Here is a 15,654-nt window from a genome sequence, read left to right as displayed (position 1 = left end):
TGTTAAAATATCTCTTATACGCAACTCTTGAACAGGTAGGTAGTAAAATAATTTTTTTTCTTTACAAATTTTATAAATTTCTCACGAACATAAAAATTGAAAGATTTTCAGAGGACAAATAACTTTTCTTGAACATTTAAACCAAAGGAAAATCTTTTCCCATTAATAAAGAATGAATAATTAATATCTCACACAAGAGGAATCTTCATCCTTGAAATAACCGCGTGATTTTGCTTTTAGAAAAGTATAATATTGATGTAACAGTAACAAATGCTACCCAATAACGGTGCAAATCTTAAACGTTTTTGAGAAATGCAGTTTGAAGTTTAGTCTTTTCTGTTAATGTTGTTATAACAGAAGAATTACCAATTTGCTTCAGTAGTGCAGTGGATGAGGCTTTGTGATATGAGCGTAGAGGTTGTTCAAGTGTGTTATTTTTACTATCACAGGGAGAACTATGTAGAATGTATAATAATACGCAGACAAATTCTTTATATAATCATACTTATTTCTTTTAGCATGAATAAAAATGATCAATGTTAACGTGATAAGTGTATATCGCAATTGTACGTGTACGCAATTGTACACACACGTACACACGTATACCAATGATGTCAAAACCGAACAATTCGTGAAAATTTTTTATTGATCGCAATTGTACGCAAAGACGAAAGAAAAGTACACTCAGAGGCAGGTATGGTGTCCCTCGGCGATGTCGTATACGCCTGTAAAACAATCGAAACCGATGACAGGCATATACGCATATGCATATGGGCGTACTGTACAGCGCGAGAGAAGCGAAGAAGGAGAAGTGGTGAGAGACGTTCCGATGTTGCATCCTTATCGCACGTCGCACGATCAAGAGAGAAAGCATTACCAGACGTGGTACGGTTAATGGTGTCCCCAATAGCTGTCTCACTCTCTCTACGCTTGAATGCAGGCAATAGGAGTGAGACAGCTATAGAGACACCGCGCTGTCTCTATAGGTGTCTCGCTCGCTCTAATAGCCATATATCGCGCTTTCCTCTTTTCTCTTTAGCAGAAATGCCGATTAAGGAGGCAATCCTGTCTATAGGCCAGAAAAATAAGCTATTTTCGCGAATTTTTTTTTTCGGAAACTAAGTAGACGATACTTGTAAAAACCTGTTATGTACACATATATACCTTTAAAAAAAAAATTTGAATTTGAAATTTCTAAAAATAATACAATACATGTTGTGCTTGTACTTGGCGCCTTTTTTTACCTTTTTGTTTAAAAAGGTAAGTTTTATAATAAATTTTACAATTGTAAAAGCTTATGTTACGTACATTTTCTGTCGTTAGGTTTTTCTTGAATAATAATAACTTTTAAAAAGATATTTTTTTGAAATATTGGATACTATTAATAAACGTGTTAAATTTTTGCCATGAAAAGAATACAAACATTTGTAGCGCCTCTGGGCCAGTGTTTTTTATTTGCGTATCATCAGCTTCAATCCAATCAGATTTACCTTCTCTACATATGTTTGTGTAATGACCGCTTGCAATGCACGATCCATGATGAAATATGGCATTCACTACTTTATACAACTGTCCTGCTACTGATACTTTAGTTGTTGGGAAAAGTAGGTCATCAAATAGTATTTCAGAAACATCTCGCTGTCAACTTTAACACTGTGTGATAAAAAATGGGATATTCCATTTAAAAAATCATGTTGGCATTGGCCTCGCCTTGACTCCTCTACTCAAGGTCAACCGGATATGATCATTCAATAGAACTTTTAAAACCCTACAACTTTAGTTGGAAACATTTTTCTTAAAAATGTTTCGTTTTCGAGGTATTTGACCGTTTCCAGACTTTTCTAACTAAAGTGATATGGTCCATTATCGATGATTTTATTAAAAAATTTTTCGAACAAACGTTGAACGTGGCTTGAAGGACGACACATAACGGAAATGTGGACTTGACCTTGAGTGAAGTGACCTTGTCAAAATCAGGCCAAGGTCATTAATGTTTTTTTAAATAGAAACTACGATTTTTTATTACATACTCTTGTAGCTTATCTCGAGAGCTTTCCAAAACACTCTAACAAAGTTACATTTCATTGAGTACATTCCGAGTTATAAGGCTTGGAAGTTAAGGCAAGACCGATCACTGATCCGACCAATTAACGCAAGATCAATTCGAATATGTCTTTAGCCGTCAATAAGTCTTGGCCTTAGAAGTACGAAATAAAACCTCCTTGCTTTTATTACAATATCCTGTAAGTTAGCAAATATTCTTCACACATACAAACATAGTATTATTATATTTTTATTGAATAGTGCACTGAACAACTATAACATTGTTCTGAGAGTTTTCTCATTTAGAGCGACGAAACAAATATATTTTATGAATTTTTTTCGCGCAGATAGAAAATTTCACGGATGTAATTGTTTTTGGAGATTATTTAATACCGTATGAAAAATATGTATTATCTTGCAGGATATTGTAATAAAAGCAAAGAGGTTTCATTTCGTACTTCTTGATTCTGTTACAATATTCTTTTATATTTCATACTACATCCTTGTATAACTTAAAATTATTCTTAAAATATTATTAAACAATTCAATAATCAAACCTGTGAACCTGCCCGACTTCGCAAAATAATTAATAAAATATATCTCATTTTCTTGGCGCCGAATATTATCAATACTATTACAAATAATATTACAAATGATATAAATTTTTACAAATAAAATTAGTAAAAATTTGTATTATTTGTAATATTATTATACAATTACAAATAAAATTACAAATAATAATATTACAAATAATATTATTAATAATAAAATATTATTTGTAATAATTTCGGCGCGCCGAGTAGACAAAACTTTTCAGTATTATCATAGAGAGGAAAAGAGAGAGAGACAGTCGTGCCCGCGATTCAGATTATGGACAAGAAAGAATTAGGCTCGCTCGCTGAGCGAGAACGAGAGCGATAAGGAGGGAATGATATTCTCTCTCTCTCGCTCACTCGGCGCGTCGACAATTGCCGATCGCGTGGCTCACACGGATAGGCCGAGCTGGCTGTGTGCGTGCATGGGGGGGGGGGAGAATCCTCGTGCAAGCCCGTCACCAAATTCGCATCACTGATACCAATGATATCAAAACCGAACAAGCTGCGGACAAGCGTAACTTGTAAATACCGGAGATCAACTGTTTATCAGCTCATAGACAATTAATATGACGAGATACCCACGGAGACCCGTGTACTTCTCTTTCGTCTTTGCGTACAATTGCGATCAATAAAAAATTTTCACGAATTGTTCGGTTTTGACATCAGTGGTATACGTGTGTATGTGTGTGTGTATGTGTACAATTGCGTACACGTACAATTGCGATATACACTTATCACGTTAACATTGATCATTTTTATTCATGCTAAAAAAATAAGTATGATTATGTAAAGAATTTGTCTGCGTATTATTATACATTCTACATAGTTCTCCCTGTGATAGTAAAAATAACACACTTGAACAACCTCTACGCTCATATCACAAAGCCTCATCCACTGCACTACTGAAGCAAATTGGTAATTCTTCTGTTATAACAACATTAACAGAAAAGACTAAACTTCAAACTGCATTTCTCAAAAACGTTTAAGATTTGCACCGTTATTGGGTAGCATTTGTTACTGTTACATCAATATTATACTTTTCTAAAAGCAAAATCACGCGGTTATTTCAAGGATGAAGATTCCTCTTGTGTGAGATATTAATTATTCATTCTTTATTAATGGGAAAAGATTTTCCTTTGATTTAAATGTTCAAGAAAAGTTATTTGTTCTCTGAGAATCTTTCAATTTTCATGTTCGTGAAAAGTTTATAAAATTCGTAAAGAAAAAAGTTATTTTACTACCTACCTGTTCAAGAGTTGCGCATAAGAGATATTTTAACAAATCTGAATCTGAATCAGTCAACAAATTAAATTTTTCATTCAAAGAAGCATATGTAGGGTAAGCATAAGTAAGATAAGTATAAATAATAAATTAACTATTATTCTCTGAATATAATAATAAATATTTTTGCTTTAGCTGAATCATCGAAGTAAATATTCTATTATAAATTGACTTTTCGGATTACAATATTAATTTGATTTTTCAGAATACGCTTTCAAATTGACTCTTCGGAATACGCTATTAAATTGACTTTTCGGAGTACACTTTTAAATTGACTCTTCTGACTATACATTTGTTAGTTGACTCTGTGGAGTACATATTTTTTAATTAACTCTTCGGAGAGAAGAGAAGAGAAACATTTAATATTTTATTTAAAAAATCTTATTTTTTGCAGAAAACTGATTGATGAAGAAAATAATTAATTCACGACCTCAACGAAGATCTTAAAAAAATACTGCAAGAAATGAAGTTGTTATTATGTGCCATATTGTACAATATTAAAATATACGCGCAATAATTATCTATAATTTGCATATATGAGCGTTTATGTAATTATAAGTAATATAAAAGTCATGACAAATTAATGTGGCCGCGCGTTATCTCTATCGCGTCATTGCTAGAAATCGTCCGAACTCTCGAAATTATTTTCTTCCCGAATTATGAATATAAAACAATGTGGAAAGGAAAACAAGGGGGCGAAAGGGGGGACGGCGACGTCTGCCTTACGATAACATCGCTGCTGGCTCGCTTCGTCGCGATTGTCTATTCGCTGGTGGTGAGACGAAGACCGATTCTTCGTTTTTATCTAATTAATTTAGCCAGAGAGAAGAATGAGAGCGGCCACCGGCCGTATTTCGGGGGTACGGCTAGGCGCATTTTAAATACGCCATCTGACCAAAATGCGCCTAAACTACGTCCGCTAGGCGCACTTTCGCGGTGATAAAAGTAAAATGCGCCTAGGTTCGTGTCCGTACTACTTCCATGCAATGGATAGTAGGTTAGAAAAAGACAAACGACAGACAATCGTTCCGTCTTTGTCTCACTACTGAGCGGCGCGCGGCAGTAAGCACGAGGCGAGGTATCGGCGATCTTATCTTTCATCTTTTACATACTGCGTTTCGCGTAATTAAGAAAGGAAATGATTTGGAAACTTCGGAAATTGACAATGAATAAATATAAAATTTGTGGAATTTTCTTTTTTACAATATATATATTTTTTTAATATTTATACATATGTGTATATATGTGTGTGTTAGTGTAGAAAAATGTTGATACCAAATGTATCGTATCTGCCTCTTCCCCTTCTTTCACCTCTGCCTCTTCCTCTCCATTCACCTCTGTCTCTTCCCCTTCTACCATCACTGCCTCTTCCTCTGTCTTCGCCGCTGCTTCTGCCTCTTCCTCTTCCTCTGCCTCATCCTCTCCCTTTCCCTCTTCCTTTTCCTACTGCAGCCACGACAGCTGCTTTAATGATATTTTGCAGTGTTTTAGGCTATAACAATAAGTTAATTTTAAAATATGAGACAAAGCGTTAAATAACAACTTACAATTTAATATAATATATTATAATTTAATATAATATACAGGGTGCACGATTTATCTGAAGACATTGAAATATTTCGAGAACTATGCATTGGATAAAAAAAAGTGGTTAATGTTGTTAGTCTCGAAGGGAGACATCCAATGATATCAAACTCGACTTCCCACCCCACCCCCGGGGGGTGGGGGTTGGGGGCAACTTTGAAATCTTAAATGGAAACCCCCACTTTTTATTGCAGATACGGATTCTACGCCACAAAATACGTAAATTTTGTCCGAAACTTTTTTTTTGATTCGTGATAGATGGCGCTGTAATCGCAAAAAATTATATTTTCCACAATTCTCCAGAAATGATTATTGGATTGAGAAATAAAAAATACCTGTTCAATATTTTTAAAGAACATAATAAAAGTTATTCCCCCCCATCTTCTCGGGATAGGGTGGGTGATAACGTTAAAATCTCAAATGGGGACCCACATTTTTCATTGCAAAATTAGATTGTACGTGAAATTTTTATTGAAACAATTTTTTTCATTCGTGATAGATAGCGTTGAATTTTTCCGAGAAACTACTTTTAGCGTTACACAGGAACAACGACGAGGACGTAGTAGTTTTATGTTCCCTTCGGGTGCTTTTTTAATGTTAAAACGTTACAGATATAATTTGAAAGTTAATTTCATGCAAAGCGATCAAGCATTGATTTATTAAATTAGCTTTTTTTCTGTATTAATACCATTAATCAGGTAATAAGCGATGGGCACTTTCCAATTTTCGTTTAAACGAACCACACAAAAAACCAGAACTTCTTTGGCTATTAATGCACCATCGCTTTCAATATTATTGCCAAAATCAACATATCCCAAAATAGTACCAGAGTTATACTCTACATGCTGACATATAGCCATCTCATCAAACATTGCTCCAATTAGTTGATAAGATAGATTTGTGACGTGACATTTTATTAGTTGAAGTGACTCGGAGTTTATTCCCGGTTCACCATGCACCGAAGTATACCATGATGAAAGAGTTTTTGCATGCGGCAAGCAATTGTTAAATTTACAATGGTCGGTGGATTGGCAGAGGTGGCCCGATTAATTGGCCTGCTAGGTCACTTGATTTGACATCGCCGGATTTCTTTCTGTGGGGTTACCTAAAAGATAAGGTTTATCAACAAGTGCCAATAACTCGTGAAAACATGGTAGAACGCATAAGAAACGCTTGCCCTGAAACTCCTGCAGATATGCTTCTATCCTGTGTACAGTCATTTGAAAAAAGGATCAATAAGTGTATTGAAGTTGAAGGTAAAAATTTCGAACACTTACTCTAATTAATTGAACAGTGAGAAGCAAGGGGACTCACATTAAAAAAGCACCCCGATCTATGAGAGGCAAGGGGACTCACATTAAAAAAGCACCCGAAGGGAACATAAAACTACTACGTCCTCGTCGTTGTTCCTGTGTAACGCTAAAAGTAGTTTCTCGGAAAAATTCAACGCTATCTATCACGAATGAAAAAAATTGTTTCAATAAAAATTTCACGTACAATCTAATTCTGCAATGAAAAATGTGGGTCCCCATTTGAGATTTTAACGTTATCACCCACCCTATCCCGAGAGGATGGGGGGGAATAACTTTTATTATGTTCTTTAAAAATATTGAACAGGTATTTTTTATTTCTCAATCCAATGATCATTTCTGGAGAATTGCGGAAAATATAATTTTTTGCGATTACAGCGCCATCTATCACGAATAAAAAAAACGTTTCGGACAAAATTTACGTATTTTGTGGCGTAAAATCCGTATCTGCAATAAAAAATGGGGGTTTCCATTTAAGATTTCAAAGTTGCCCCCAACCCCCACCCCCAGGGGGTGGGGTGGGAGGTCGAGTTTGGTGTCATTGGATGTCCCCCTTCGAGACTAACAACTTTCATTAACCACTTTTTTTTATCCAATGCATAGTTCTCGAGATATTTCAATGTCTTCAGATAAATCGTGCACCCTGTATAGATCAGCATAGACATATACAGATTTTCATACTTACAGTTAATATAATTGGCTCGGTCGCCGTCGTGGCCGTCGTAGCCGTTGTGGCCGACGTAGTCGTCGTGGCCGTCGTGGCCGTCGTGACCGTCGTGGCCGTCGTAGCCGTCGTGGCCATCGTGGCCATCGTGGCTATCGTGGCTGTCGTGGCCGTCGTGGCCGTCGTAGCCGTCGTGGCCATCGTGGCCGTCGTGGCCGTCGTGGCCGTCGTGGCCATTGCAGCCTCCGCAGACGCCGCCGTCGTGGACGTCGTCATCACCGCGTTCAGGAAAAATTCATAAAACATATTTGTTGCATAATATATATATATATATATATATAATTAATATTTAACGATTAAATATATATTCACAGAATCATTCGCCGACATCTCTCGTTGCAGTGCCAGACACCGACTAATTAGAAAACATGCGCATACGCTAGGCGCATAGTTGCCGATTTTTCACGATCGCGCGTACGGGCGCGCGTTCTATAAAACAGATTGTACTGCAGCACGGTACAGACAACGACAATGGCGTTTAAAATGCCTTTACTCGTAATTATATATAAAATATAGGTTTGAATTTATACTTAATATAATAATATGTAAAATATATGTTAACAACTATTTTGCAACTTTTTAGACACGATTTTGTAGTAAATTCTGCTTTACAACAATCTCGGGTTGAATCGCGGACCAATACTTTTCAGTATATGTATTCATTATAATACAGGGAATAGAACGTGAAAATCTTGCCTTTGAATCCGAAAACAATTAGCAGAAGAAGTGAATCTTTTTCAATGCGAGAGTTCGCATTAACTTGAATTCTATCTACTGCGATTGAATGCAAGGAATCTTAAGCTAAGTGAATTTTTTTTTAAACGAAAGTTCGTATTTGTTTTAATTTTACCACTCTGAAAGGAAATTCGAATACTTTTCAATGCGTAAGGGCGAAATAAAATATACTTTACTGTTTGACAATACCATTTTGTAGACAAATGTTTTTTAGTCTAATTAATAATTACAAAGAACAAATGATTCTTTATGATAAGAAAGTAAAAATTTATAAATATTTTATGCAAAGCATTTATCACTACCATCTCGCATTTAGCGTGATGAAGTTTAATGCGAATCAATACTTTTCAATATTTCTGTTCGGATCAGAAAGCAGAAATTAGAAGTATTAAAAAATATCAATACTTGTTAATTCTTCTCAATCCAACATTTTTTGCAGAGCATTAAACAACAATACATTTACGTCAACCATATAGATTCCACGTGGATACAATATACCTGTTCTTATCGGATAAACGTTCAATAAACAGTCGAATAAAACTCATTATAAACATGAAAACACCTTACATAAACATATATAACAGTATGTCTCACCTTATTCTGGTTGTTTAATAAAACAATCCTGCATAAAATGTCGGATCGAAAAGAATTAAAAAATATTAATATTTTTTCAATATTTCTTAATTTATTTTTCTGGCCCCAGCGAAGGAATTGAAAACTTTTGGTTTGTATTAAATTTCATTGCACTGAATATGAGACGATAGTGGTGAATGTTTTCATTCAAAATGTTTACAAATTTTAATTTTCTTATATTATAAGGAATCGTTTCTAATTATTAATTAAACTAATAAACATTTGTCTATAAAATTGTATTGTCAAACAGTGAAGTATATTTAATTTTACATTAAAAAGCCTGAATCTCTTTTAAAAGTGGCAAAATTTTAACGAATACGAACTTTCACATTAAAAAGAATCCACTTAAATCAAAACGTCCCTCGCATTCAATCGCAATAGATAGAATTCAAATAAATGCGAAAAATGCATTAAAAAAAATTTACTTCTGCTATTTGTTTTTGGATGTAGAGGCATACAAGATTTTCACGTTCTATTCCCCGTCTCGCACTGAAAAATATTGACCCCCGATCCAATCCAAGATTATTACAAAGCAGAATTCATGACAAAATTTCGTAAATACGAAACAATACTTTTGAAATAAGACTTTTTATGCAGTGAAGTAATGTGGGATATTATGACTTGATCAATAAAGTGATATAATTCCTTTTTTTGGACCATTAAGTCACGCTACACGACGAGTATCCGCCGTATCGAAAAGGTTAAAATATTATAGCATGTTCATTACGAATTATTATTCGATACAAGCTATAATGATTTCCGAAGCACATCAGTGTTAATAAACCGAGTGCTGTTTGCAAATATTTTTCAAGACAGTTGCGTCAATAGATGCGTTCAATAGAGGAAGTTGCTTTACAACTATTGTAAAATTCGTGAATCTAATTAGTAGATGCTCTTTGATTCAGCCAAGATTAAGAAATCGTCCACAATAGAGGTCGTAAAATCATTAAGCTGTAATTCAAAAGACTATTGGCCAATACACAGTTCATTATTTTCCATGCGGTTCAGAAAAAATCGATTGTAATTTTTCAAATCACAATCAATTCTCAATTTGTCAATTTCTTAGGATCTACGACTTTACGACTTTACGACTTCTATTGTAAACATAGCCTGAGAACTTCAATCGGATTCACGAATTTTACTACAGTTGCAAAGCAGTTTTCTCTTAACATAACCAATGGCTTTTACGCACTTGTATCTGTACGTATGATACGAAACGTTCCCCGCTCGAGTAGGCGGAGCCTTTTTTAAAGCCCGTCAGTATTCGACTAATCACTTCATGCTCGATACCATGGTGATGTTAAATTATCTGTGCGTAAAGAATGAAAGGTCTAAACTACTGATGATTAACGATCTATCTTCTTCTGAATGATTAAAAAGACATTTTTAGAAAGATACGTTTATAGAAAGGGGAGAGAAAAGAGAGAGAGAGAGAGAGAGAGCAAATATTTATTTATTTATTTATTCTTTGCAATTTTATTCAAAAAGAATAAGTAAAAAATATAAAGTGCATTGTTATAAATATTTCAGTTATGTTTATACAAAGTTAACAAAGTAACAAGTCATTTTTATTCTATTTGTACTTATAGTGTTAAAGAGTAATATTTACGTACACGACACATACATTAACGAAATTATGCTATTATCTGCTTATTATTATATAGCATGGCTTGCACTAACTTTACAGTTTAAAACGAGTCGGCGAGCCTACTGTCTAATAAATTACAAGGAAATTAATATATACTTTATTCGGAAAAGCATGTACTGAACTTTGTACAGCAACGAGAAACGCTAACAACGAGAAGCGCTAACAAGTTTACATAATAAGAAAACATAATAATCAAACGAATGTTTAATTTAATTGAGTGATATGTGCTGTGACGATGATATATACGCCGTTGATACTTTATTATTCCCAACATCGATAGAAATCGATAGTCATTATATATTTTTAATATTTTCTTGCCGGGAGCGTTTCTAGCTGTATCTTTCTTATGATTGTTCATTCATCGAAAAAGCGGGAACGTGTTCAAAGCAGACGTGGCATTTTCAGAGCTTTACATTTCATATAGTTCAATAAAGAGGATTTTTCCTTTAATATATTTTTTTATGCAATTAATAAAAGAATGTTAGGATAGTTAAAAAGAATATTAAAAAAGATAAGTTTAAGGTTAACACACGTTATTTGTTATATTATTATTTTTTTATTTATTATTTTAATAAATAATTCAAACTTGAATTACCAAAGATGCGATAAATAAATGCAACTTATGACTTTGAAAAATCTTGAGTTTACAATACATTGCTAATCGGTTTAGACACAATGAAGTTGGAAGCTCACAAAATTGGCAAAATTGAAAGTCATTACCGAGCAACTTTTGCAATAATAATATTATTAAAAATATAGTAAAGAACACTTAATAATAATAATAATAATAATAATAGTATTGAAAGCAGAATCTCGATCTACAGATTCACATCATCTCGACATTATCGAGTAGCCTGACAACGAGAGGTAATGTAAACAGTTTTTGTTGCTCGATTCAATAATAGGCGGTATCGACGATTCCTCCTGGATTCCTTCTGAAATCGTCGATGAGGAATCTGAAGGACTTATCGAGAATTGTCTTGACGGTTATATAAGTCACCTTGCGAAAGAAAGTGTGCGCTCTTCTTACAACTCTTCTTATGAGACTTCTTGCGACTTCTTGCGGGTCGCTTACAATTTCCGCGTAGAACTGGAGCTCGCGAATAACGTCAGTGTACGGCTTTGTAAAAGAACGATTAAATACAAATTTTCAACTTCTCACTCTGAGTACGCGTCGATATACCTCTTCGCTCTTTCCGATATTCCACTACAATATATAATAAAATTACTGAATAAGTCTGTCAGTAGTAATGACTTATAATTTTGACAATGTAGTTAGCTCAACTTCATTGTATCTAAATCATTTTGCAATTCACTGTATGTATATCAGATTCACTCTTCAATATTTAGTGAAAATTCTCATTTGATGATTCAGAATCTCAATAATTCAGAATGATTCAGAATGATTCAGAAAAATCATTCTATATGAGTGGAAAGTTATAAAAAATTATTGCACATAACTGAAAAAAGTTTGAGTGACTCGGTGATGACTTATTTTCTTTTTTTTATTTTTTTATTATATTTCACTCAAAGAAATTTTGTGAACGGCGTATCGAAAGGATAAAAGTTGCAGCATATAATAACTCGAAAAATAACTCGTTCATCAACGTCGAAACAGTGTCGAATCGCCATCGAAACCGTCAAGTCGACGTCCATTCGACATTGTTTCGATGGCGATCGATGACTTATTTCTCGCTGAGATTAAGTGCATTACGTATTCTCTATGTTTTGCGACGATTTCTCGCCTCAATTACCGTCGGCTTTCTGACCCAGCTCGAAAGCTAATGTTTGAACGTTGGGCGCCAGGTACGGCAATCCTGTATAATTCGCGAAATGGGTCGCCAACGCTAAAATTTTCCGCTAATTTCCGAAAAAAAAGAAACCTTCCCGTGATCGATTGTCCGCACGGGATCGGTTGCTCTGACATATTTTGAATCGGAGAAGGAATTATCCGAAGGGAGTCGAAGGATTTTGGGCAAAAGATCTGCACGCCAATTTTGAGAGAGCTAACAAGTTTTATTTTGCGCTGGCGGTAGTAATACAAGAGTACAGGAGAAACCATAATACGAACAACCTCTTTGGTCTCGTTATATTCCTCTAATGTAATATTCGAAATTATTTGCTAAATGGAGACGATTTTCAAGGGCTATATTTATTTATTTCCTATTGCCGCTTCAATTCGTCCGGTGGGACTACCGACTGACACAGTTGCGATGCTCACCTTGAGAGATCTTGACATCATAATAACTGTGAGATTTAATTAATAAAAAGTTTTTATCAAAAAAACTTTTCTATATATAATATTTTTATATGCTAACAATATATTTATATTATTAAAATTATAATGTATATGTAAAATTATAATGTAATTATAATGTAATTATTATGTAAAATTATAATGTATATTATTAAAATTATAATGTATCAATAGATTTCCACATCACCTAAGAGGTACTATTGCCGATGCGTTTTTTTTTAAGTGGTATCCCCAATAGGCCTATTCCACTAAAGAAGCACTTCAATTAACTTTTAAACTTCATCCTACAATTTAATTTATATTAAATTTTTTAAAATATATTATATTATAAGATATTTTAAATATTAAAATATATTATATTATAATATATTTTATATTATATTTGTTACTGTATTTATAAAATCAATATTCAAAGAAAATGTTCAGTATTCAAAGAAAAATGTTTAATAAATAAAATTTTATTCTCGTTGACACATTCATAAATATAACGCAAAGTTCGCAATCACAGTTGAAACAATTGCATAAATCTAAGACTAGCAAATGTTATCACGGGGAAATCTACAGGTAGACCTCCTTAAAAAGTTGTAAGTATATATTGACGTCCCTTTTCCTCACCTTTTTAATATCGAGACGTCTTATTGTTTGCAATATTGTACTATGTACTAATTAACGAAAATCATTGTTATATTTTAGTGTTATGTGTCATATGTGTAACGGCATTCGTTTGTATCCTGTTTTACAATTATGTTGAATACCGTGTGTCAACGTTTAATGCGATTCACTTGTATGCATTTCTTTATAATTTTTCATCATCATTAGTATCTTTTAGGATGTCATTGGTAATAAGAAATTATATATGATTTCTCAATTGCATAGCATGATTGCATTAAAACCTTTTTTTTCCGTGATACATTTGCTAGTCTATGTGATTCATGCAATTATTTCAACTGTGAGTGCGATCTTGCATTACATTGAGAAAACAATGTTCTGAAAACAAATTTCTTTTTCTCTTTATTAAAAAGTAATACTTATAGTAGATACATGATTTGCAAACTTGTAACACTCTATACATATATAGAGGTACATTTTAAATGCAACATCATGATACCATGCTGTAATATTACTTCGCACAATGACGGATATATAAGATACAAATAATAACAAAATAAAGAAAGAAAATCGTACATTTCCTAGTTTTCGTAATTATGAATACGTTCGCGAAATTTGAACATTTGTGCTTCTTTTTGTACAATTTTATACGTTCTATATTATTTATTTTCTTTATTTTATTAAAACGTATTTTATTTTATTTGATATGTTTGTCCTTTATAAGTTTTCCTTTATAAATCTTTTTATTTATTCGATAAATTTGTTAATTTTCTATTGAATATATTATTTGCTTTTATACTACCGTTATTATATCGTGTGCGGGAATATATCTTAACAGTCATTAAAAATTTTAATGCCTGCATACGATGAATGTAACACTTTTTATGAATGTCAAACCATTCAGCATGCATTTTATTAGTGGCATGTATACCTTCATTTATCATCTTTTCAAGAAGTTGTGTGGATGCCCAATGATGTTGCCACGAACGATTAAAAGCCATTAACTGTGTTTTAATGATATTTATAAAAAGATTTGTTAGTCGAACTAATTTCGTGACTGTCGGCGCATCTTCGTCTGCATTAGGATATTCTCGATATTCGATATATTTTTCATTAGCTGTTACGTCTTCCATTGGTGTTTTTTAACATTATTTGACGACAATAGTTACAATCATTTTTTTCAATACATCGTCGTGCTACATATCCTGCAAAGAATGTAATAGCATTTTCATCATAATTACTTATTATATTCATATTTTCAATGTCTACATCATCGTATTCCTCTACAATTTCTGCATGTTTATCGAACAATTCTGTTTCTGAATCAACATCATCATCAACAACAACAACGTCAGCATTATTAACACTTATGCAATGTTCAATCGTTTTCATGAGATGATTCGGCTGATTAATAAGAGCCTCACTTTCAGAACATTGAACGTTGCCCTTATCGCTTGCCAGAATGTAACCCGTAGAAAGAATATGTCTAACAGACAGTCGTACCATTCTTGCGGTTGGATTAGGATTAAATCCTCCGCGTTGTCGAAGTTTTGAAAACAAATGTTCCACTGAATCTTGATTACATAAACCTGTTGCAAGTTCAAACTTATCATATTTACGTGAAAGTATCTTATACAAAGTAAGAATAGCTTGTGTTTGTAATCACGAAACCTTTGAAGCATGGAACTTGAAATACTTTATTCGGAAATTTTGATCATCCTGAACACCATTGCACAAAATTAGTCAAAAGTATTTCAATATCAGGATTTTTTTGAGATAATGGCCGTTTTCCACCAAATTTAACTTTAAGGCTATAAGAATTGCAAGCATCTATTACGTTATTCATATATTCAGCAAAATCAGCCGTAGCTTTCCATGTATTAGAATCTAATTCTTTTTCGTCACCGGCTATTTTAATTGCAGCTGCGAATTTATTACTAAATAATTGAAACGCTCTTTTCACGTTCATGGCTTCAAAACTATTTGGACGAATGTGTGCCTCTGTTATATGGGATAATAAATTTGAGCCTCCTTTTGTAGCATTATCGATACACCACGTCTTAATAACAATCTGAATATGATACATATTTTCCCCGTTGCAATATATCTTATCATGGATTCTAAGGAAACAGCTAATCTTTTAACTAAGTTACTTTAATTTTTTATATATAAAAAATGGTGTTTGTACTTCAACACCGAGGGAAGTTTGACTAAACGCAGCTTGATTGATGTTA

At 33.4% G+C, this 15,654-nt stretch overlaps 1 protein-coding gene across 1 annotated transcript; it reads right to left on the bottom strand.

Moving 5' to 3' along the window:
* Positions 1–5,175: 5,175 nt before the first annotated feature.
* On the bottom strand, positions 5,176–7,675 carry LOC112590605 (required for respiratory growth protein 9, mitochondrial-like). The gene is made up of 2 exons (XM_025307621.1): positions 7,500–7,675; positions 5,176–5,412 (listed from the first exon to the last, which is right to left on the bottom strand). The coding sequence occupies exons 1-2, from the start codon at positions 7,623–7,625 to the stop codon at positions 5,335–5,337; spliced, it is 204 nt and encodes a 67-aa protein (XP_025163406.1). The 5' UTR covers positions 7,626–7,675; the 3' UTR covers positions 5,176–5,334.
* Between the last annotated feature and the right edge of the window lie 7,979 nt (positions 7,676–15,654).

This window comes from Harpegnathos saltator, unplaced genomic scaffold (assembly GCF_003227715.2).
Source record: "Harpegnathos saltator strain DR-91 unplaced genomic scaffold, Hsal_v8.6 scaffold92, whole genome shotgun sequence".
NCBI classification, from domain to species: Eukaryota; Metazoa; Arthropoda; class Insecta; order Hymenoptera; family Formicidae; genus Harpegnathos; species Harpegnathos saltator.
The sequence above is the reverse complement of the archived record's forward strand: the minus strand, read 5'-3'. Positions and strand labels throughout refer to the sequence as shown.

Coding starts and splice junctions, on each gene's coding strand:
- LOC112590605 (XM_025307621.1), bottom strand. CDS start 7,625: ATGGCCACGATGGCCACGACGGCTACGACGGCCACGACGGTCACGACG. Junction 5,413..7,499: donor CCGAGCCAATTATATTAACT/GTAAGTATGAAA, acceptor TTATTGTTATAG/CCTAAAACACTGCAAAATAT.